At 28.8% G+C, this 25,757-nt stretch overlaps 3 protein-coding genes across 5 annotated transcripts; 2 read left to right on the top strand and 1 right to left on the bottom strand.

Annotated features, from left to right (window-relative positions):
- The first annotated feature begins 544 nt into the window (after positions 1-544).
- On the top strand, positions 545-13,272 carry LOC107454968 (uncharacterized). Of its 3 annotated transcripts, none has more exons than XM_043040954.3 (5): positions 545-655; positions 9,287-9,379; positions 10,786-10,811; positions 12,258-12,318; positions 12,736-13,272. In XM_043040954.3, the coding sequence occupies exons 3-5, from the start codon at positions 10,809-10,811 to the stop codon at positions 13,197-13,199; spliced, it is 528 nt and encodes a 175-aa protein (XP_042896888.2). In that variant the 5' UTR covers positions 545-655; positions 9,287-9,379; positions 10,786-10,808; the 3' UTR covers positions 13,200-13,272. The 3 variants fall into 3 exon arrangements, with proteins under 3 accessions (XP_042896888.2, XP_015927826.2, XP_015927827.2); XM_016072340.4 differs by lacking the exon at positions 545-655 and adding an exon at positions 7,455-7,594; XM_016072341.4 differs by lacking the exon at positions 545-655 and adding an exon at positions 7,583-7,821.
- On the top strand, positions 911-2,174 carry LOC107454962 (uncharacterized). The gene has a single exon (XM_071188062.2). It carries the CDS (start codon positions 1,053-1,055, stop codon positions 2,031-2,033), a length of 981 nt encoding a protein of 326 aa, XP_071044163.1. The 5' UTR covers positions 911-1,052; the 3' UTR covers positions 2,034-2,174.
- Positions 13,273-17,921: 4,649 nt separating the features above from the next.
- IntS10 (integrator complex subunit 10) lies at positions 17,922-24,664 on the bottom strand. Its single transcript, XM_016072335.4, has 2 exons — positions 24,541-24,664; positions 17,922-21,636 (listed from the first exon to the last, which is right to left on the bottom strand). Exon 2 carries the CDS (start codon positions 21,613-21,615, stop codon positions 19,630-19,632), a length of 1,986 nt encoding a protein of 661 aa, XP_015927821.1. The 5' UTR covers positions 21,616-21,636; positions 24,541-24,664; the 3' UTR covers positions 17,922-19,629.
- Positions 24,665-25,757: the final 1,093 nt, after the last annotated feature.

Below are 25,757 nucleotides of genomic sequence, written 5' to 3' on the forward strand. Positions count from 1 at the left end.
TATGTTGAAAGCACAAGAACTGGGCATCAATAACTGGAGTTGGTGCACAAAGATACTAATATAGATCGAACAGCCCTAAAATTTACTCATTGTTGGAGTAGAAATCTCAATAAAACAATTATGAGAAGGTTTCCTTTTCAATACTTAGGTTCAGTCATACGTTTGAAATAATAAAGCTGTTTCTTTCTAACTTTCCTGATAAAATCAAAAATCCCTGGACAAAACTTTTTGATTCTAATTTGAAAAAAAAATTATATTTTTCTTTCCAAAAAGTTAAGTTAAAGTAACTAAGATTGCATTTAACCTTCCCTCATTCCAATTATAACGAATTTCCCTCAAATTATTTAATATTTATAAACATTTTTGCTTCATGTAAGGGAGACTGTTACACTGGTGGAAAATTATTTTAAATTTTAATAGTTAAATATTTTTCGTAAACCAAAATATGCGATAAGTTATGTGAATAGACATATATCTTTTTTAATTTTTTTCAGGGTGGCATTTTGAAGTCAAAGGCACTGTTCTTTGTTTCATGGCATTTGAAGATAGACTACAAAATAGCCCAAAAAAGGATAATTACATAATTTTATCTAATTTTTCTAGGATCACAGTAAGGAATTCAAGCAAAACAAATCATTTTTCATAACTTAAATGGGTATATAATATTATTACAAGATATTTTTGTCTGAGGGTTCATTAATATTACCTTGTTGATTCTAGTGTATAATGATTTTGGTGTTTTATAATTTATATAACTTTTTTGCCTTTGCTATCAGAACCTTTAACCCACTGGCAGTTTAGCAAAAGGGCAAGATTGGGAGAATGTTTCTCCCCGATCCACTATTTCCCTATCTAATTACATAGAAAAACCAGTTTTGCTATGCCGTGAAGACTGCATGTTAAAATACGACTTTATACACACAGAACCGTCAGTGGGTTAAACCGCTTTTAATACTGTACTCTTACAAACCCTAAAAAAATCTTCCTCTTAGAGTATATGTAAAAATCTTGAATAACTTTGTGATAACACAACTATTACATGGTGGTAAAATATGAGTTGTTTAACAAACAGCAATAATCCTACACTTACTAATCAAACTGGTGAAAAACCTTATTCTTGTGTTATATGCAAAAAAGGTTTTTCATCACAATATAATCTCATTGTTCACAGTCGTGTGCATACTGGGGAGAAACCTTATTCGTGTAGTATATGTAATAAAAGTTTTTCACAGAAAAGTTATCTAACTAAACATAACTATGTTCATACTGGTGAGAAACCTTATTCTTGTGGTACATGCGAAAAATGTTTTGCGTCAGATTATCAACTCCTTGTTCACAATCGTGTTCATACTGGTGAGAAACCATTTTTATGTAAAATTTGTAATAAGAGTTTTTCTGTGAAAAGTACTCTTATAAAGCACAATTATGTTCATACTGGTGAGAAACCTTATTCTTGTAGTATATGTAAAAAAAGCTTTTCACTGAAAGGTCAACTAACGGTTCACAGTCGTGTTCATAGTGGTGACAAACCATTTTCCTGTGATATGTGTGATAAAAGTTTTTCCTTGAAGAAAAATCTTATTACCCACATTGGTGTCCATAACAATGAGAAAAAATTTTCTTGTAATATATGTAATCAAAGTTTTTCACAGAAAGGTCATCTTACTATTCACAACCGTATTCATACTGGTGAAAGACCATACTTTTGCAGTACATGTGGTAAGAGTTTCTCAACAAAAGACACTCTAACTATTCACCAACGGACTCATACTGGTGATAAATTGTTTTTTTGTAGTATATGTAATAAAGGTTTTTCGCAGAGGTGTACTCTAACTGCACACAGCCGTGTTCATACTGGTGAGAAACCTTATTCTTGTAGTATATGTAATAAGACTTTTGCATTGAAAAGTAATCTAACTAAACATAGTCGTGTTCATAATGGCAAAAAACCTTATTCTTCTAGCATACGTAATAACAATTTTTCTCTGCAGAAAATTCTGACTGCTCAGAGCCATATTCATACTTTTCAGTAACCTTATTCTTGTAATATGTGATATAATTTTTTTTTTAATTGTAAAGTGATCTAGTTATTTACAATTTTGTTACATTGTGGTTAGAAACCTCATTCTTCTCTGGCCACATTAAAGACATTTCTTTAAAAAAAATATCACTTAACTTTCTATAGTATTGACTAGTTGGTAGTTAACAGAGGTTAGAAACCTTATTCTTACAGTAAGTTCAAAGTGAAATGGGCCTATCTGAGTTTGACATTCCATATAATGAAATTTGGGCAGACAAATATTAGATGTTATTTAGTCTGCAACTTTTTTCTACCTAAAAACCAAACATGGTATGCATTCTATATGTATTTCGTAACATCTTTTTATATATTTGGCTATTAAAATACTTTATTTTCTAATTTATGTTGGGGGAAAATTAAGGATAGTGATTACAGATTAAGGATAGTGATTGATAGTGATTATTTCACAGTGTACAAATATTACATTTAAAAAAAATTAAAGTCTGTTCTAATTATATCACCGTTAGTAAGTGTAATGGTTAAATAATTTTTCAACTAAACAATTGCAAGCAATTCAACATCTACTATAGATTGTGGAAGACTTGACTTATTTATAGAAATTCTCAAATTTTATTCTCAATCAACAGTGCAATCAGTTCTAGTGTTAAAATGTTAAATGAGGTTGTTGCACTGCAGTGTTTCCCAAAGTGTGGTATGCGTACCCCTGGGGTATAGGAACAGTTTAGCAGGGGTGCGGGTTCTTATGCGAAATATCTTTGCAACAAACGAAAATTTCAAAAAATTTTATTTAAAAACGAAGCTATCCATGAAAATTTACGATTACATATTTTTCTATTTGCTATTTTTTGCAGAGTTAACAGTTAATAACTAATTAGTGGTGTCAACAGCCAGTTGTGATTTTTAACTTTTGCTCAATTTTTTTATAGTAAAAAATTTTAATTTTTTTATTAGTGGTACACAGCGTTACAAAAAATTTGGAAAGGGTACGCAAAAGTCATAAGTTTGGGAAACACTGTTCTACTGTATTAGAAGATTTATACCATGTATTCTTTTAAACAACTTATTTCTGTTGTTAGAATATCCCAAGTTAGATTATAGTCCTATGGTATTTATATTCTTTACGAGAACTCTGTTCGGAGCACAGCACCATCTTTCGACATTTTTGTACTTTAGTTTCAAAATTTCTATGTAATTTTACAGCTTACAGACATACTGTTTCATTCCTCTATCATGAAGTTTTTAAATTTGAAAGCAATCAGTCCTTTGCTGGACACCCTGTACTTATATAAAAGATTACTGCACACAGATTCATATTTAATTTCTAAATAGAATGATTAGCTGTATTAATTAAATTAAGACTAGTTTAGTCATATGTATTTTTAATGAATGTATATTTGAATGCATGTACAGAGATGCCAACTTGTTCCAAACAGCAGAATAATATTTTCAAGTGATAGTATTTTAATGGATGATTTTTCTTTCTGATGTGTAAGGTTTTTGCTCACTACTACTTCTAATTAATTCAAAGGCTTGTGTGGTGATATACCAATTTGTTATAATTAAGCCACGTTGGGCCCTTTAAAAGGGGATGAAATAAACCAAAAATCTGCAAATTTTAGTTTTTAGCTCTCTTCATTTATTTATTTATTTTTATTTATTTATTTATTTTGCAATATTTTGTCAAATCCGGAATGGTTTATGTCTCTGCATATATGTATATATATTATTATAATATTTAATGAATTTTTAATTTTTTTCTGTGTGTCTTTTATTGCTGAGTTTGTTAAAATTTGTAATATATATGTGTTTGAAGTATGAAAATAAATGTCATTAAATGGAAATATATTATATATTTTAGTATTGTAGATTGTTGTGTTGAAATATATCAAAACTTATATTATATTTAGTTCTGATTAAATGATCCATGGCCTGGCTGAGCCTATAGCAATCATTGAGAAGATATGAATTCATAAAATGGATCTTAAAAGCGTTTGATTTTTATTATTTCATAAATGTAATTAATATGCCATTGTTGATGTTAAGAGCTTTCATTTGAAATTAATTGTACTTATATTCAAATACTGAATTTTTTAGTATATAAATGGAAGAAAAGATATATATTAAATTAAAACCTAGAAGAGTGACTTAATTTATATTCAGATCTGCTGTTGTGACATTTAGTATGAATATTTTTTGCAGGATGCCAGAAAGTTATCAAATATTTGGAAATTAATTATTTTTATAATTTTATTGTTATATTGTTTCCTTCAAATAAACCACCTGTTCGAGTTCCTTCACAATAATTGAATAGTTTTGTTTATTAAAAAAACCAAATTAGAATTATTTTTTTTTATGCATATAAAGAACATATTGTGCTTGAATAAGGTTTCCCAAAATTTAAATTCAGGTCGGTATTGTGAGTCATACAGAGTTATCGGTATAGTATTAGTCTTTTTGGATTTTCCTAGTTCTGTGATATCACGCAAACAATTATATAACAAAAAATAAATAAATTAACAAATAAATATTACATTTATTTAAAAAGAATTCCCTCCCCACTTTAATTTTAGAAGCTTTCGTAAAGAAAAAATTTTAAATATACAGACAGATCCTATTTCCTGCTCATAATTTACTCTTTCCTTACTTCTCATCTATCATTTACTCATTGCACTCGTCATTTACAGAGAGTTTCATCATATCCACCCTTGACATATAATTCTAGAGTTTTTATCAGAAATGAAGACATACAAATAGGAATTTCGGAGATCATAAATTAATATTTAAACAAAAATAAAACAAAATCCAAATCCCGCATTTGAGCTCTCACTGAAGGTCAATGTGCCTAAACACGACAATGTTTCAATACTTAAAATCCTTGTTTGAGAACGTAATGCCATATAATTAAACTTTGGTTCCGGAACATATCCCAAGTCATTTTCCCACATGTTTTCTTTCGGACAATTTCTCACTATAATTTCCTCGCTTATTTTGAAGTTACCAGAGCGCCGAAAAGCGACGTACATTCCCGAAAAAGAGGTCACAACTTAGGATCTATGATAGTGATGCAATCTCTTCCGCAGTACTGTCTTGAAAATCTTTTTAAATCTACCACAAAAACAAACGTGAAAAGACCATTTAAATTAAGAAATTATTACTTAAGAGAAATTGCGTTTAGATTCATATTTCTCGTTTATTTTTAAACTCCATTTCTCTGGAACTATTCGACCGATTTCCCTCAGGTTTTGTAATTTTCCTGCCATCTACATTGCACTCTTTAAAATTATGTAAAAAATTGTATACCTTACTATTCAAATTTTTTTCCGTTCATTATTAAATAAAATAATACATATTTACTAAAATTTATTTTTGTATGGAGAAACGAATATTATAATTGGGGGCGAAAATTTTTCAAACGGCTTAAAAAGTTCTCAAGATATGGCGAAATACGCGAAAAATGAAATTAACATTAAGGGGTTCAAACTTTGGACCACACTCCAGACCAAACTATTGAAACTGTAATTCGCAAATTGCTGCTACCCCCTACTATATTTTGAGGGTCAGAAATTCTAATCCGTTAAAAAAAAGGTAAGTTTTTTCAGGGAAGGTGTGCTTTTGTATCTGATTTCGTAACTTAAAATATCGTCTGTACTGAACTATTAAAAGTTATTTAGGGTAGTCTTAATAAATAATAAAGTCTTATAAATAAAAAAATGAACATCCTAAGTGTCTGATTTATTATAAGGCTTGAGTGGCCTAGGTTCCCTACTTTTTTGGGAGTTTAATGTTACAAATAATTCCATTTTGAGTTTTTCCTTAAGAATTATCTATTAGAGATATGAAAGCCCCCGCTTTTCGAGCTCAGGCTCTGAACATCCTGAATAACTTTTAATCTAATGAACGGATTTTCACGTACTAGGATTCATTTTGGTTCGAAACCTAACCTTAAATAAGCTAATTGATTTGCAACAGACAATCATTGAACTAACATCACATAACACAGACAATCACATAATTATAGAATCAAATTAAAAAGCGTACTTTTTCTGGATCAACATCTTTTTTCCACTCAACAGATTTCGATTTCTGACACTCAAGAACAAAGTAAGTGAATAAAAATGGTATATATATTTATATATACGTAAATATATTTTATTGCAAACGTACTTTATTTTACATCGACGGCCTCCATGCATCACAGATGCAAAAGAATAGAATCGCGGGAAAAAATTTACAAGAAGATAAAACAGTAATAAACTTCACAACAATAACAGTAAATTCAATAAAAAGGAAAGAAATGAGTCTCTGAACTCCAACTACATCTTTTTTGCCTCCTAATATCGGTTGGAAAGGTTTTTCTTCTTTCAAGGGACACTTTGCTAATTGGTTTTTGTCCATTTTGAAATTATGTTTGTACGAGATACTATAGTATAAATGTTAATTTAGCATAGGTGTTTGGCGAGGTAATCGTGTTCGGTCTCCAGACGAAATGCATGCTGCGATGATCTGAGATATTATGGATGGAATATTTCCACTAATGGTAAATGGTACGTTACTGAACTGCAAAATTTCTGTTCCCTTTTCAGCCAGCCGATTAACCCACTTGTTCTCAGATATTCCACCATGTACCGGTATCCGTTGCAATACAACATATATTCCCATTGTGGCTAAAGAATGATTTAATTTCAATTCGTCGATATTGTGTTCAGAAATACACTGGTGTGCAGAGATTAAGGACGAAGTGGTTTTTCGAATGTAAGTTTGAACAGCAGTGCAGGGCCGGTCATTGCCGATTTTCAAGTACAAGCAAAAATATTGCAGCTGTCACCGTCCTGTTCTTTCTAGCTTAAAAGACAATGTGCTGGTCATCCGCTGCCGTGGTTATGAGAGGACGATCCTTATAGGCCTCCGGACAGCTGTTCCTGTCCCCTGAAATGTGTTGCAAGCTCGTGAAACAATACTGTGGGCGATCACGATCACGAACTATGCAGCCACACTTCGATCTTCCTCCAACTTCCCAATGATTCGGCCTTGCATAAACTCATCCAAATGTCGCCTTCTGTGTTGACTATGGGCGATATCAGACCATGACAACAAATTCATTTCGTTTAAACTGACGTATACCGTGTAATACCATTCATTAAATTCAGCTTGTGATGGCATGTCTTCGGATCATCCTCCGGGAGGTTTCCCAGACCGTCGCCAATAGCCCATTGTGCAGCTCTAGTGCGACTTAAATTAACAACATTAAATTCAGCTTACAGTCACTCGATATTTTTTCGAGTGACTGTATCAACAAGAGATGGTTCAATTTCTTACTCTCCCTCAACAGCGATCAGAAATGTGTTACTGCCATTCAGTGAGGTTGTCTCTTATGATTGCGCCACCTAGTATTCATTACAATGATCCAGTGAAAAAAAAAATTTGAAATTAAATCTGGAAAGCCTAGAGAACTGAAATAGGTAGTCAAAAGCTTATGTTGTAAACAAACTCAGAAGAATTTACAGAAATTTTGTTATTAGCTACGCAAGTAAATTAAATCCCCTTTCTGTTAAAGTATGTCTATTTTACATTCTTATATACAGGTTTATATAAATGTTACCTTATTTCTGCTTTCCGTGATAAGTTTTTGATATGAGGTCATATACATAAGTGTTTTTAAAATATGTTTATTTTTTTCCTTTAATGATATCTGACTGAAATAAAGATATTTTTCCTGTTATCAATGTTGTTAGTTTATTTTAAAATTTGCGATTTACGCTTACCATTTCTAAAATGTGTAGGTAAATATTTGCTTGAATGTTTATTTTTTTTTACGCTCTATATTGAAGAGAATGCGTTAAACATAGCTGATGTCATAATTGATTCTTGTTAAGGAAGAGAGGATTATCATGACGGGGGAGATCAAAATGAAATTTTATTAAAATTTTGTTTGCATAATATTTTGAGTACTTAAGGAATAGGTTTTCATAATGCAGGGTTTTTCTTGAAATTATTTATTTTTATGTTATATTTGTAATGAATTATTCAATGATAACTTGTTTTTATATTGACTTGAAAGTTCAACTAAAAATTTAGAAACATTAATTATTTTTGAGTTTTTGTTATTTGAATTTAATAAAGAAAGAATTTATTATTATTTTTTATCTTACTCTCATTTTAAATAATATTTCAAAGTTATAGGGTAAAAATAGTTTTATGTCTTATTTAAGAAACTTGGTACATGTTACAACAATATTTAGTCACGCTTGGAATTACTATTTTTTGTTGTCTAAGGAGGCAAAGTTAGATTTTTCTAGATTATCTTTATGTCAAAGTATAGATTGGCAGAATCAGGTTATATAGCTATTTTGTTCATGACCAAGGCTGGTACAGGGTTTATTGGCCCCAGAGTAAAATTTGTTCTGCCTTTACCTTTAAAATATAAAAAGTCTAAACCTCAAATTTTGTAAGGGTTTTAAATTTTCTTTCAAAACAATGGTTTACCTTTGATTCTTATTGAAATATCAATTTTCATAAATGTAATAAAATATTAATTTTAAATATTTTCAGCATTTTCTCCAGATAAAAACTTGGTGTTTAAATATTTATTGATATGTACTAAATAAAAAAATTCTTTAACTAAAATTGTAGAATATTGCAAACATTATATAAAAACCTTGAAATTAAAAAATAAATTAAAAAACATTTCATTCCTTGAAAGAGTTTTAATCAGAACAATAGTCCCTATTTTTGAATATGACCTCATTCATGACTTGTGCTTATGAGAAACATATCCAGTAGTAGGCAGATTAAAAAAGCTAAGTTCCATTGCTGTTATGTTAATCATTTAATGAGACTTTTTTTTTTTTTATCCAAGCAGTGGTCTTCGATTTTAATTTCACTGAACTTTCCTTCTAAATAATTTTATCCGATATTTAACTTGAAAGAGGAATGTTCATTGTCTGAGTTAATTTAAATACTATGGGGCTACATTAGGTAATTTAAGTATTTTGATTCCATTACATTTGAATTAATCTTATTTTGTTTCAAAAATATATCTTTATTGTGTTTTTGCAAAATTATGAATCATTTGCTTGTGCTTTCAACTTGAAATCTTTTTTAAATGTCTCATAATTTTGTACACTATTTTACAAAATGCACATAAATTAAAGGTTACTCTGAAAAATAAGCAAATCTTCCAAATAATTCATGTTTTGTTGCTATAGCTTAAAATTTCATTTTAATCAAATTTACTTTCTTTTTTAGTTTAGTAATGACAGTTCTGAGCTAGTGTACTTCAAAGAGTTCTCCGTCAAATTTAAAGTGGTGTCCAAGATAAATTTTAGACTATGACACTTTGTAAGTAAAAATTTCTACTAACTAGCAGTGGCCAATGCATTGGACCTTACAGTTACATTATCAAACTATTTAGTTATTTGAAGTTTATAAGAGAAAAAGTTCCATTAATAAAGATATTTTAATCAAAATAACTATCTATGGTTCATGCAATGTGCAGCATAGTCATATTCACATATTACTTAAATATTTTATAATTTGTAAGATAAATAAATATTCTCGTAAGAATATTTCATTTTAATCAAAATACTAAACTAGGAGCACAAAACCTGCAGTCCAAATGGTTTATACACAGTTCTCTGCCTTTTAGCCAAAAATGGAAAAATTATTGCCCTCATAAACTCTGTTATTAACTAGTAGTGGTTTATCCATATGATATTATAGTTATATTATCAAATCCCTTAATTATTTTTGAAAATTTATTAACTTGAGACAACATTCATTGAAAATATATTAAGTTGTGCAAAATTCTACTACAAGAGCAGATATATTATGAAAAGAAAATATTAAAAAAAAATTTCTTACAAGAAAATTACTTTTCAAAATAGAATTCTAAAGGAACTAGAGCAGGCATTTCTAACAATTTTAATAAGTGACTGATATAATTGTTCAAAAGCTATTTACAGGAGTTTAATTGCTTGAACTCTGTATACAACTATCACTTACAAAACAAAGATACTTAAAAAAAAAAAAAAAAAAATCAAATATTCTCATTCTTCCTTCATTGTACCCAGCAGGGTGTTAAGAAGGAAGAAAATAATTTAAGACTCTGAGCTATTGCAACAGTATTGGATATAAAAAAATTATTCTTTTACTTCCATCTTTAGAATTTTTTCAGTAAAATGATTGATAAACCAGGCATTGTAGTTCCAACCTGTTGACCAGGGATTGTCAATCCTGAAATTATTTTAAACATGAAACATAAGAATATTGTGTAGAACAGGAGCATTTAAAGGAAAAGAAATTACTATTAATAACTTTTTTAGGAATCGAAAGAAAATAGTGAACTGGAAGATCATTCATTTTCTCTCTGAAAAATGACTGGCACATTACAGACTGTAGCACTCAAATAAAGAAAAAAAAATGATAAAATCTAACTCCTTTTTAAGAAGAAAAGGGTTTTCATGCAAAAGGCAAATTAACAAAAATTCAGTTGAATCTTCCTATAAAATTCGTAGTATTTTATATATCATTAAAAAGCTTTTTTAAATTAATAAGAAAAATTGGACTGTTGAAAAAATTGGCTTGAACTTAGAGTGTTGAAAAAAATATTCAATATCAAAACTAATAGTTTTCTGTTGATATGGAAAGTATTTTAAATTATCAAATAATCGTACTGTAGCTTTGACTATTTGTATGATATCTTTATAATTTATAAAATAATGATTGTTCTTCAATTTCTTTTTCAGAATTTTGAAAAGATTTTAAAAAAATGGTATGTTTTTTTTCAGCTCTAATTATTTTATAACACTGTTTACATGCTAAAAAATTTAATTAATTCTCAATAAAATTTTAATTTTTAAATTTGTAAACCTTAGGACCTAGTCCAATGCATCTATACATACGCCTAATATAATTAAATGTGTTATCTACCTTAAATATTAAAATATCTCTATTGTTAATCTTTTTTTTTTTTTTTAGATTTTTAATATGTAAAATAAATTTCTGATGAAATGTTTTTAAATTAATTTATAGATTTTGGGCCAATCCACAATTTTTTAATTCTTTTATAATTAAAATATTCAAGAAACCTGTGTTGGAAATGAATAATAAATAAATATTTTATTCTTTTCAAAAATATATATACATTTTTTAAAAGTTTCCAATTATTTAACATAAAAATTTGTTCTACAATGAATTTTAACTCAAGTTTTCCTTCTTTAATCTTTTAATGTCTGTTTGCATATAAGGCACCCATCATTTCTGGCATTTCAACTTTTACAGTTTTTCATTGCAGCTCTGGATTTTTTCCAATTTTACCTCTGTTTTAACTCTTTAAGCATCAGGTGACTCAAAGATAGTTTTCTCTTCCTCTGGTAAGTTCACCTTCAGGCACCCAAGAAAAAGCTGCATTTGTAATATTGTCAGCATCAGTTTTTAAAACATTTACTGTACTTAATTTTTGTCAAGACATAGTTAGAATCTGCATTTGAAAGCAATTTGGAATTTTAAATTTTATTTGGTCAGAAAATTTGACACATTTCAGGTCAAATATAGATACTAATTAGACTTCTTTATCAATTTTGAGCCTTGGTTATTCACAATTTGTGTTGGTTAGTTCCTCCATCTCTTCCTATATTTGCTATTTTAATTTTTTTGATTCAATCTCCTCTTTTTTAATCTATTTTACTCCCTTTTATATTCAATCACTGCTGCAATATCTTCGGATTTGCTTTTTCTGTAAGTCTCCATTATATGTGAAGATAAAAACAATGTCATTGGCACAATCCTAATCTTTCGCAACACATGGGAAGATCCATTGAATTCCTTTCTACTAGTTTCATACCAATATATGCAAGTAGTTATGGGGTTGTAATTAATACAAAAATACATTAGTTTGCAAAATCTTCAGACTTTGAAAGTGCCATTGGACTGGGGTTCCAAAAAAGAAGTTAAAATTTCTATAGAGTTGACACATTGGCAGTTTTTAACTTTTGCTAATTTATTGATATATAAAAATCTTATTAAAAAATAGAAATCTACTCTTTTAATCCTTCAAAAGTTTTATGTATTATCTAATTTATATCTAAATCTATTAAAGGCATAGTCCCTTTTTTGAAATTTATTTTTTCTTTGCTATGTCAACGTTTCTATATATTTCATAATATTGCATTTTCATTAATTTACCGATTCAGAATTAAATTATATTTTTATAATTTAGACAGCTGAAATTAAGAAGAAAGTTACTTCTGGGATAAAGCAAAAAATAAAAGAAGCTGGATGTGAGTAATATAATTCTATTTCTTTTTATTTATTATTATTTTTTCTTTTCATTCTATCAACATTGTTATTCCTATCAGTATCTTACTCTATGACAAAAATATAGACATAAATTAAAATCAATAGTAATTTGAAAATATATCTTATATTCAATAAATTGTTTTGTTAAAGTTGAATAAATTAGTAACATTATTCTTAAATAAGTCTCATTATTTAAACTAAAGTAAATAAAAATATTTTTAAAATATTGTCTGCCATTTAAAGTTATTTGAAATTGCCCCCTCATTTATTAATTTTTATTAGTGTCTTTGTTTTTCTATTCAAATGGTTAATGATTTATTTTACTAACTGTGAGAGTAAAAGCATTGATACCCTGGTATCTATTAACATAAAATAAAATTTAATATTTTTATGTATAGGGTCTGTGGTCAAAACTGCTGCCTTATCTGCTGCTGTAACTGCAGGTGTATCATCAGCATTCCCAGCTATTGGTTTTACAAATGGAATCGTTGCAGGATCTATAGTATCCATTTATCAACGGAACTACAATAACGGAAAAATAATTCCTAGCCCTTTCTCTTTGATGAAAATAGTTGGGGTTAAAGGTTTAATTGTTGTCACAAAAGTTGGAATAACTGCAGCTACTGTTGCAACAACAGGGATTTATGGTGCATGCAAAACTATTTGGAATAAGTCAAAAAGAAGAGACAACACTGAGGAAAAGTCTAATGAGCTTAAAGAAAATACTGATATTTGTAATGAAGAAGAAAACGAGGAAATAAATGAGATAATACAAACTCTCCAAATGGAAAATACATCAATTGATACAGAATGGGTGAATATTCAACCAGCAGAAGATGAGACACTTGTGACAGTTTCATAGCATATAGATAGAAGGCAGTTATGGAATGTTTTATTTATAAATTTTAATAAACCATTATTAAGTTTTTCTTTAATCTTCAAGTCTAACATTGAATTTCTTATGTATTATAAGCTAAACTCAATGGTGCAACACAGAGGGCAAGGCCTACTCTGCCCATCTCAGTTTTCTTGATTTGAGGCTCGAGGGTGCAGGAACAGGTGCTCTGGTTGGGTGGTCAGTCGGATGCAGAACCCTCAGTGTTTAGTCCCCAAGTATGCTTGATACTCATTCTATTGACCCACTGAAGGGATGAAAGGCTGAATCAGCCTTTGCCTGCCGGAGGATAGGACCAAGGATCTTATTATTATAGACAAATAAATTCTAATTATTTTTCATATTATTACTAATTACATTTGAACATATATTACACAAGGTATAAAATTAAAATATTTAATTTCCTTTATATCTAGATTTTACTGAACACTACATATTTCAGGGTATTTCAAAAAAATTTAATTGTTTTCATTACTATAAAAAATTGATTTTATTTATATGTAACCAAATATTACATATTACTACAACAGGGTGCGTAGCCAAATTATTCAACAAATAATAAGCACATTTCAAGCACTCAAAAAATATTTTTAAGCACTTTAAAAAAAATATCACAACTAGGCAATGTTGGAAAGTTTTTGACAATTGACGGTTTTATCTTGTTTTCACCGCCATGTCGTGAAAAAAAAACCTTTTGACATTGTTTTTGACAATTGTCAAAAATCATGAAATTTTGAATCATGTAAAATGAATGGCGTTTTCATACGCTACAGACTCACAATATGCCAAAGTAGATTGATTGGGTTTGAATTAATTGTGAAAACGTTGAATAGAACAATGTGAACTGTGTCTTTTTGCATAATTCGTAGCAAAAATCAACATGGTAAAGGAAACACCTAATTTAAAAAAAAAAGAAAATTAAGCACTTTTTAAAAACACTGAATGAAAAAAGCACCTTTAAGGGCTTTTAAAAAACAAAAATAAGCACCTTTAAGCACTTTTTAAAAATGCTATGCACCCTGTACAATAAGTAACTATATATTTCCATATATATAATACAGGCATAAGATGTAAAAAGTGGGAAAATAAGAAAAAAATACCCACCCGGAAAAGAATAAATACCTGAAAATACTTATCCAAGTAGTGAAAAAATATATAAAAATGTGAGTAATACTTTGCACAAAGAGAAAATATGTAAATTATTAGGTGTTAACTATTTATGTGTTGTGTACACTGACAGTCCAATAAACTGTTAACCTTCATGTATAAATTTTTAAAAAGAATAGAACAACAATATAATGCATTATCAAAATAACAGAAAAATTTTGAGTTTTCATAAAATAATTAAAGGTAAGCTAAAAGACAATAGGTGAATGAATTTTGTTCAAAAAAAATGATTAATTGATAAACAACTTAAAAGTTTTTTTTTTTAATATATATTTTGAACTAAAAATTACGAAAAAATAATAATTTAAAGGTGCATTTTTAAATAAAAGGTATTCATTCAAAAAAAAAATTAAAAATCACTAAAAATTAATATACCCCCCAAAAAGAAAAGATAATAAAAATTTAACCAATTAAGAATAATCCTAACAAATTAAATATTTTTTATAGTAATCAAAATTACTTTATTTGCTTATTCTGAATTATTAATTTAATCGATTTAATTTAATTAAATTTTCCATTGTGTGTTTATTATTTAAATAGTGAATTAATTTTTTTTAAATGGAATATTTAAATTAAAAATAATAAGTATACATTATTTATCTTGATATGAGAGTACATATTTATATTTATTTAGGAAAATAAGATATAATCCATTTAAAAATAAAACATAATAGGTTAAATAGTTTTTAACATAATGAATAGAAGTAAAATAAGAAGAATAGAAGTAAAATAAGAAAATATCAAATTAATTTTTTAAGAGTAAATATGAAAGGAGACTTTTAAACTTTTTTGTATTATGTTAAATTTTATGTGTTTAAATTTAAGCTAATACTTATTGATGAACAATTGTACTGATCATTTTTAGACTTTTAAATACTTTTCAGTGTCTTGAAAAAATATATATGCTTTTTCTTAAAGAAATCCCAACTTTGGTTAATAGTCTGATTTAATAGAACAATATCTTGGAAAAATTTAATCCAAATTATTAAAAAAGAATCTCATGCGAATTTTAACTATATAACTAGACAACATGTGAAAAATCTTACTAAAATGAAGGAATTAAAGATAAACTAAATAAATCAAAAAGGACTTTTCATTAAAACAAGTATTTAAGAAAACATTCTTCCTGAAAAAATGAAATAAAAAGCAGTGTTTTTCAGAGATGCAGGCTTATTTTTACAAATAGGGTGAGGAGGGTGCATTTAAAGGGATTAAAAAGAAGAAAGGGCAGGTCGCCCTTCTAAACACACCTTGTGTACTGTGAATGAATGAAAGAAAATGTGAGTCGCCTATCTTATCATGCTCACATAGTTTACCATGATAATAAAAAAAATACTTAAAACAGTTTTATAAGCTAAACTAAACTCAGTGGCGCGACAGCCCATAGAGGGCCAAGGCCTACTGTGCCCATCTCAGTTTTCTTGACCTTGGGCTCTGAGGTGCAGGAGCAGATGTTCCAGTCAGGTGGTCAGCCGAATGCGGAACCCCCAGTATTTAGTTCCCAAGCATGCTTGGTACTCATTTATCGACCCACTGAAGGGATGAAAGGCTGAGTCAACCTTGCCCGACCCGAGGATCAAACCAGGGACCTGTGGCATGACAGCGCAAAAAAAACAGTTTTATAGATATAAGAAAATGTCATTCTTTAATTAAATTTTTAACTTAAATTGAAAAACTTTAAAATATTTAATGTCCTTTAAGAGTCATAAATATTTTTTGTTTTAAAACTAATAAAAATACTTTGATTCAGGCTTAGACATAACCATAATTTTTATCAAAATCAGTACTATTTAAAAAAAAATATATAAAAAAACAGCGAATTTTAGCCAATTTATATGAGATAAATACCAACAAATTTCCTAATCCCCAACTTTTAAGCTTTCAAAGTCTCAGATTTCTTATTTTAGCTTTTCAAAAAAATTATACTTGTTAAAGAAAATGAAGCACTGATTACCACATAAATATTTCCCCTCACAAATTTGAAAAAAATTATTATTACTATTTTTTATTTATTAAAAGTAGAGCAAGAAAATTTATTTTTACCATAATTGTATGTGAATTTTTAAAAAACTTCCTCCCAACATTCCTAACCTGATTGCATCATTAATAGGCCTTCTATTTCAAAGTATGAAAAGACAAAAGAGAGTTAAAAAAAATTAAAATTTTTATCAAACTTTATTGTAAATTTTAATACTTTTTACAAAGTTCTCAAATGTTCTAAAACACATAGAATAATAAAAATGAGAAACAGTGCACAATTATCTGTTCATTGAATTAAGAACTCAATTAAAATTTGCAATTGAAAGTTATTTTTTAATTACGACAAATTATATACAGTAGAGAACCGTTATACGGAACGATCGGGACCATCGTGATTCCGGATAACTGATTTTTCCGGTTTTCTGAATCGCTACATATATAATAGCTTTGAAATAGTTTCAGAAATAATAAAAAATTATAAATAATAATACACTTAAGTTTAAATAAGGAAAGAAATTATGAAATAAAAATTATATACAGGCTTATATATGTTATTATTAACATTAATAACATATATAAGCTATTTGTGCTTCTGTGAGATTCGTCTACAAACGGCTTTTGATCCGTCCTTTAAATCAGTTCTTTCGTCAACTCGATACGCCGTACGCTCTAGATAACAAAATGGGCTCAAAATCTTACAAGAAAAAAAAATTTTTTTTTAATGGAAGAAAATTAATTTCCGGTTCCGAATTTCATTCAGGTTATCTGATTTCCGGATAAGAGGTTCTGCACTGTATTTTCAATTTTAGATGAGCTGTTTTATAATTAAATACAGAAGCATTGCATAACATAAGAAAGTGAGGATTGTACAGTCACTATGCCTTTGCTCTATTTGGATGAACCAAAGAAAATCTTGGACATTTTGCGAATTCAATTTATTGCTTCTGTTTTTTGACCTTTAAGTAGTAAATATAAAATGTTAATTAAATTTCAGCAAATGCATCTAAAGTACTGAGCAGAAAGACTGAAATTTGGTAGCTAAATATAGGAAATATGGTATGCTTCAAATGAGGAATGCAATATGAAATACTTCAAAATTTTTGTTGACACAAATTCACTGTCTTACAATTAATTTTAAAATGATTTTAAATAAAGGAGTATAAAATACATTCAGCTCAGTCACATAAACTGTTTGTCTATTTAGTCAGCATTATAAAAACAAATAAGTAATAAAATTAAGACCTTTTTGTGTTACATAAAAAAAAATTTATTCATCTGTTAATAGAAAAAAAAAATCTAATCGTAAAAAACTTTTAATTAAAAACTGAGTGAAGCAAATTTTTAAGACATTTTTACAATTTGAAATAATTTTCTTTAATTTTTTAATGTCAGGCTTTTTATATTCAATAGGGATAACATAAAAATTACAAAATGAATTAAACATATGCTGTATGTAATAGCAACTAATAAGTATTTTTTAATAATATATATATGTATTATTATTAATCAGCGATGAATGATTCAGAATGTTTTTAAGAACAGTTAAACAGAGAAAAAAAAATTTATTTTGTAAAATTTTAAGAGCGAATAATACACTAGCATTGCTTCTATTACATTTTTCGAGGCAGTAAAGAAACTATAAACATAGTACCTAATACACAGCACACTAATTACTAGTAAAAATGAATTACTATAATTATTTAAGCACCACTGGCATCAATAAATTAGACGATTTTTTTTACAGCTCTTGAAAACAGAATAACACCATAAAATTTAATATAAAACTCGATACAATGCATAATTCATTGTAGTCAAAGAATTTAGAACTTTATTAAAAATTAAAGTAAAGTTTTTGAATAAATTTATATATACAAACTAACCTAACTGTGGATTTTAAATTTAGACCTGATATTTAAAAGCTAGTTATGATGAAAAAAGGAAAGAAAAAAAATATCTATGAAACACATTTCTATAAACTAAAAATCTTTATAAATAACAACAATCTCTAAAGAAGTCAAAATTGACAAATTTGTTGGAAAAAAAGACCACTGCTGAATAACTTTTGATGTAATGATTGGATTTTTACGTTGTAGTACTCTATCTTAATAGCTCAAAGGAGTGAGCTCAAATATGCTAATTAATGAGTTAATGATAATTTAAGTTGAGAAAACAGACATAAAAATATACTTTCTCAGAACAAACACACCTTTTTCTGATAAATTCAGATTTTTGACCCCCAAAATATAGGGTAGCCACTATCTGGGAAATATGGTTTTTTTAGGATGTCTATAGTTTGGTCATGTATATTGTATCAAATATGTTGTCAATAGTTTGGTGAGGAGAGTGTTTCAAAGTTAGGACGTCTGAATGTTAATTTTATTTTTTCCGTGTAATGCCGCATCTTGAGAAATTTTTAAGCAAATTAAAAAAAATTTGCACACAATTATAAAATTCATTTAACAAAAGATAATTCCACGTAAAAAATGTTGAATTGTAAGGTTTACATTTTTCTTTTTGTGTAATTTTAAAGAACAAAATTTTGCATGGCAAAATACAAAATTTGAAAGAAAATCGGTTGAATAGTTTTTGAGAAATGGTATTTTAAATATCTGATTTTTCACATATTCCATTTTTCAGGAACTATTCAATCGATTTTGCTCAAATTTTGTATTTTGCCATGTAAAATTATATTCTTTAAAATGATGCAAGAAATTTTATACCTTACAATTCAAAATTTTTTTCGACCATTATTAAATAAAATAATAAATATTTACTGAAAGTTATTTTCTGCAAGGGATTTTATTAATTGTGCGCAAAAAGTTCTCCAGATATAACGAAATATGCAAAAAGTAAAATTAAAATTAAGGTGTTCAATTTTCGGGGCACATTCCTGACCAAAATATTATGACCTTATTGCTAGACTGTGACTACCTTCAATATTTTGAATGTCAGAAATCCGAATCCGCCAAAAACGGTATGTTCATTCTAAAAAAGTAAATTTTTGTGCCTGATTTCTTAACTTTAAAAATTGTCCACACTTATTAATTAGCATATTTGAGGTCATCCCCTTGAGCCATTAAGATTGAGTCTTAGAATTTGAAGATCCGACCATTAGATAAGAAGCTATACAGGGTGGTCTGTTTTTTAAAGGGGGGGGGGCACTGTACATGAAAACACCTTATAATGTTTGCATTACAATTTTAACTATGATAATGCACTTTTTTTTTCTTCTTCATGAAAGTGGAGATTTTTATGCATCCCCTAAGGGTCTTAACAATAAACTATGTTCCTCTTTAATAAAATCTATAAACAAATTGTCAATGTTATCATAACATCTAGACATTTGATTTACAAATGCTTGTTTTAAATCATCTTTTGCCCCTTTATTAATTCCACGTGTAACAGCTCGTTGTTTACTAGCTTGAAATGTAGGTGTAGACAGAATTTCTAAATTAACATTTCCACCATTTGTAGTGGCTAAGTATGCTATCTCTTCTAAAATATCCACATTTATAATGTAATTAAAAAATTTTGGAAAGCAGAAGCTCTTCGCTTGTTTTATGATATCAATGATTTTATGCAACATTTCATATTCGTGTTCCATGTCATATTGCATTAAAACTAACATGTAGCCTAAAGACATATCTTTATAATTTTCATCAGTTATCTCTTTATATTTGTATTGTTTCAATAACATAGATGCACAATACTGAATTATCTCACGATTATTGTAGCCCATAAAGTATGTAAACCTAGCCGGGCACTTACTAAGGGGAGGTTTAGACAAATTAGAGCTAGTTGTAGGTAAATTCATGATAACTTCAAACAGTATTTTCAGACATCGCTTATAGTCATTAACGAAATGATAGCAACTAGCTAGTTGTAAAACAATTTTATTCTTATGTACATGATCAGCAGCACTATCTCTTAACCTAGTTAAATGATCTACAGCATCTCTATGCCCTCTTTCATATATGAGCATATCCATATAAAATTCTTGATACACAGGCCAGGTTTCTAACTGAATATTTTTACATAAACACTTAAACTCTTTCAACAAATGCTGGTGTCGATGCAACAGTTCCCAGCATTCCACAGTGGTTACAAAGGATGGTACAAGCATGTTAGTTGCTTCTGCCGTAGCATATTTACTTACCACTACATATCCTCTCTCTGTTTTTTTATATTCACTGCTAACTGTTTTGGAACATTCTTCTTGCGAAAAAGTAATGCCTTCCATAAGGATATAATTTGATGTTCCAGCATTAGAATTCGGGAATGATTTTGGAAACATAAGTCTTCCAAAACTGTGAAGGTAGTAGAAAAAAGTTACAATTAAGCAAAAGTAAGCTTCTTCATAACCAGACATTTCTTCTCTTCTATGTTTTTCACTAGTTAAACTAGAAAGTGTTTTATTTTTTCTCTTTAATAAGGAAAGCAACTGCTGTAAGCTAGTGTCGCTAAAATTGGTAACAAACATTTCTGGATAGCTCCAGCGATATCTCAGGGCAACCATCTCCAATAAGCCTAATAGAGGTTTCCAACCTTCATCAGGATTAACATCTGATTGTGCAATTACATCTTTCCTGATAGATCCTTCCTGGGCAGTTACTGGAGTAAACATGCAGCAGACGTAAAATTCAATAGCTTTTTGCAAAAGTTGAAAGACAATTTTAAACTTATAATCAAACTGAGACACACGCAAAATTAGGGGCAAAGCATCACACACTAGCATTTTTCTGAATAAGTTTATTGGGACAGGTGTGCCCGGTCTATCTTCAGCAGTCAACAATGTATCAATAATATTACTACCATGTTGTAGTAATCTTGCATTAGGCATTCTTTTCAAAAACAAGAGTGTCAATTCACAATGTTCTTCAACTGTTTGAGCATTCTGTGTCACAATAAGCATAACTTCATACTTAATATCCTCAGGAAGTTGTTCAAATATCTTTTTCAAGAAGTCATCACTATCAGTGCTTAGAACTCTGGCAACATTTTTCAGTTCGTTGATAAGGATAGGTTCATTTGGAAATTTCTTTATTAGATCGCACAGACATAGAGCACTTTCTATTAAATTCTGCTCATTGCATTCCATTTTATAGCCTTGAAACAAAACAGAGAAGCTCTGAGGAAATGCTGATTTGGAGAAGATCATCCATGACTTCGCTGCAGCTACATCTGACTTCATACAATTTAAGACTTGGGAAATGAGATAATCTTCATCTGACCCCATCTTTACAAATTATCTTTTATTCTAAAATGTATAAACAATTTATTAATTAAACAGAATTTTTTTTAATTGGTTGGACTATAAATAATATTTTATTAATATATGAAGATTCAATACAAAGTTTTTAAAAGCTAATTGATTCCTCTTGTTAAAAAAAGTACAAAAAAAAATAATAAATAAATAATAATAATACTTAACTGCAATATTCTATTTTCTAAATTTATATGAACAAATCTTTTAGTATGGAACCTTTGAGCAAATTTGTATGGAATAACCCTAGCTTTGTACCCATTTATAATTCGAAGACTTTAAGTTCATGTTAGTGACAAAGCAATACTGGTGTTTTGAAAAGCTATAACAAAAGCTCAAGGATCTTGTTGTTTATTACAGTAGATGATCTTTATAACACAATCCTTGAAACTTAGGGTGTTGTCTTCTATGGAATTTTGTTCGATAGAAATCATTTCACTTATCTTTAAACTTACTTTACTAAATACGGCAATATTAGTCTGAAACAGATCAATAGTTAAGTGCTTTAAAATAATTTATACAAATACTTTAAACAGGGGTCTGTTTAGAAGAAATTTGGGTCTGTTAACGGACCCTTCACAAAATAATTTACAGTTGCAAACGAACTAAGTTTTGTCTTCGGCAGACGCTTCTTCCTTTATTTGTCCGAAATTAATGTTCTGCAGCAGCAGTATAGTCTAAATACCAAATATTTGTATGTTGCATCTCTAATTTAATAGCAGCAATTCCTGTTTATTTTTTAAAGTTTAATTTTTTTTAATTATAATTTTAGAGTGTTGAACATAGCAATTAAAAAACTCCTTGAAAAAGTTTTTTGCAATAGCAGGACCCTATTTGCACAAATTCACAAAAGCAGGACCTTCGTTGAAAGAATGTGACTTAACGTTTATTCTATATTCACAAATTAGGAGTAATTTCCCCCCCAATTTTACAAATACGGACCTTTCACAAAATGTTTGAACAGACCCCTGCTTTAAAATACAATATTTGTACTTAAGTATTTATTATTTTAAAAAAAAGATTTAAATTTTTTGCAGCATGGGAACTAGGAACAAAAATTAATTTTGGTTTGTTTAGCTATCGAAATTTTAATCGCTTAGCAAATAATGTAAAAAGTTAATAGTTCTTTCATACTCATAGAAATTTCTTTATTGTAAAATTTTCTTTACGCCCACAAAGTTAGTGTGGAGAACTGTAGCATAGAATTACATTATATAGATTTTCTAATGTAATAATAATAAGACATCACATATCTACAGAATATATTTGGCCTTATATATTTCCAGTTTAACTGGGATAAAATAGAAGATTTTTATAATGAGAGATAAAACATGAAATCACTAGTATTTTTTACAAAAATAAGTATAATACTGGAATTGTTAAATGACTGAATAGGGTGAATAATGAATTCTCATCAACATTATATTTCTTAAGTAAGGACAGGGAAAAAAATATATAATGTTTAGATCAAAATGAAAACCAAATACAAATTAACAATAAACTGAAATAAAGTGAAAAAAAACAACATAATAAGCGTTACCAAAAGATTGTAATGGATATTATAATGTCCTAGTAAGGAAACATTAATTTCTTTTAAGAGCATAAATTTTATGTTAATACTATTCAAAATAGAAAAAAAAATGCGAAGGAAATTAAAAAAAATTATTGAAAATTCCTATGATATTACGTAATTTGTAGTAACAGTTTGTTAATTTGATTTGAGAGTAGAATAGCATGCATTATGCAGTGTACCTTGGAGATTTCAATGCATATAAAAATTTCCATTTTCCTATAATTTCTATCTCGATTTCTGATTATTAGAAAATCTCACTTTTAAGAAGGATTTAAAAAAAAAACTAAACTAAACAAAAAAAATTTTTTTTTTAAAAAAAAGTTATAAAATAGAATAGGTGCAGAGAAAGCATAGAAAACATGCAAAATCTTTAGCATTTCTTAAAAGAAAAAAACTGAGAATGTAAGAAAACAATGTAAGAGACTTGTTAATTTAAAAAAATTGTTCTTCTAACAATGTAATTTTTGTAAAACCTCATTGTTTTCAGTAAAAACATAGCAAATCCTCAAAATAAAAAGAGCACTTGATTATACTTATAAAATTTAGTTATGATATTTAAACAGTTTTTTACACAATTATAAAATTAAGTTCGACTATACGTTTTTGTGTAAAACATTGAATGACACAAACAAGTGTTCGGATTTTTTAAGAAACTCAATCAATTTATTTTTTCTTTCACACTGTTACTTTTTAATTTTCTCAAATTTAAGAATATTGTGCTAAATAGCTTTAACACTTCATGTGATATAATACAAACTAGATTGCGATTGATGTTTAAAAAATTGGTTTATAGATTTGAATTAGTACATAGAATAGGGTGCCTCTTGGGTTGGGCACTGTAACTTGCATTTTTACTGTACATTGACCGTTTCCTATTATTTTAATTACGATTTCATATTATTATAAGATCTCATCTTTAACTCATTTTCCGTTTTTTGTAAGAACATAAAAAATTGTCGAAATAAGAAGGGCATTGATATTTTTTTTTTTACAAGAGTTTCTCTCTGTGGGTTAGAATAAACTTATTCTTACCCTGAAGGTTTTTCCACTCTGAAAAAAAGTTGCATATCCCTGATTAAAACGAAATAAAATTATACTTTAGTTGCCTGAGATTTTAAATGTCTGTGTATGACATTTTAATTTGGTCAAATAATGAAGAGAAAAGAACTGCGCCGATTACAACAGATCATATGAAACGAAGTATTAAGGGAACAGAGATTATACATTACAAATTTTTTCTCTGTCACAAATTCACACAGAAAAGAGCAAAAAAATACAGCATTCTAAAACATAATAAAGAATCAGAAATCGGCAATAGGTTGTACCTTTTTGTAAAAGATGAACTTATTTTAATTTAAAAGTACAAAATTTAAATTAAAAAAATCCAACTTGAACATTTTTGTTTACAAAGGCTCGTATATAAATGTAAACTGTAAAGTTGTAGTTAAAAACCTATAACGAAACAAGAAGCACTATTTCTGCCCAACTTAAGATCACTTTAGTAAGGGACCGTTCGCACTGCATACGAGTTGTGAATGTGAAATCGGTGATGAGAGAGAGATTTCATTGATCATTCTTAAAAAACACACCAATTAGGTTTTGTTTTTTGAATTATTTGATCGAATTGCTTTACTCATGGAAGTCACTGACCCGAATCTTTAATTGGATTCAAAGATCAGAATCACTTGAGCTGAATTAGTGATCTGAATCACTTGTTTTGAATCACTTATCCGAATTACATGATTTGAATGAATGAACTGAATCATTGTCCCTAATCACTTGATTTGAATCACTGTTCCGTCTCATATGATTCGAATCACTATTCCGTCCCGCAGTGGACTGATCGTTAAGACACTGTTCCCAGCAGATCACCGAAGTCAAGCATCACTGGCTGCGGTCAGTGTGCGGGTGGGTGACCACTTGTATCAGTCTGCGTAGGGACCGAGGGTGGGCGGTATTGGTCCTCGTTAAACTGTTCTAATGTAAAGTGCTCGACTTCGCTGGCAGGTCGTCGGCTACCGAAGGGGAGGTACCACCCCCTCTGCAGAGGATCAAAATTGTGATGGCATGTCTTCGGATCATCCTCAGGGATGTTTCCCAGACCGTCGCCAATAGCCGATTGCGCAGCTCTAGTGCGACGTAAAATGAACTACTACAACAACAACAACGAATCACTATTCCATATCACGTATATTTGAAAAAATCATTTGATCTGTATCATTTGAATCGAATAAGTGTCCAAGTAACTCGATTCAAATTATGACTTAAGTTAATATTCAGATTAATTATTCTAATCAAGTGATTCAAATCAATGCGTGATCGCAAAGCTCGAATACGCCATCTGGGGAGAAGGGGCAAGGGGAATACCTTACCCTTTCTCACTCCTCTTTTTCTCAGTTGTGTAGGAATCACTACGATATTTTCCCCATTCCAAATAGTTTTTCGGATTTATCTGTCAAAAATATTTTTTTAAATCTAAATGAAGCTCTTTTCTTTTTAAGAATTAAGTTCCATACAGTTTTCAGTTTCAAATAGTTTCCCA

The sequence above is a fragment of the Parasteatoda tepidariorum genome, chromosome 2 (assembly GCF_982258835.1).
Source record: "Parasteatoda tepidariorum strain Cologne lab strain chromosome 2, Ptep-v5.0, whole genome shotgun sequence".
Taxonomy (NCBI): Eukaryota; Metazoa; Arthropoda; class Arachnida; order Araneae; family Theridiidae; genus Parasteatoda; species Parasteatoda tepidariorum.

Excerpts from the sequence above, each read along its gene's own strand:
- LOC107454962 (XM_071188062.2), top strand. The coding sequence starts at position 1,053 with ATGAGTTGTTTAACAAACAGCAATAATCCTACACTTACTAATCAAACT.
- LOC107454968 (XM_043040954.3), top strand. Across the intron at positions 12,319-12,735 it reads AAAAATAAAAGAAGCTGGAT|GGTCTGTGGTCAAAACTGCT; the intron begins GTGAGTAATATA and ends TTTTATGTATAG.
- IntS10 (XM_016072335.4), bottom strand. The coding sequence starts at position 21,615 with ATGGGGTCAGATGAAGATTATCTCATTTCCCAAGTCTTAAATTGTATG.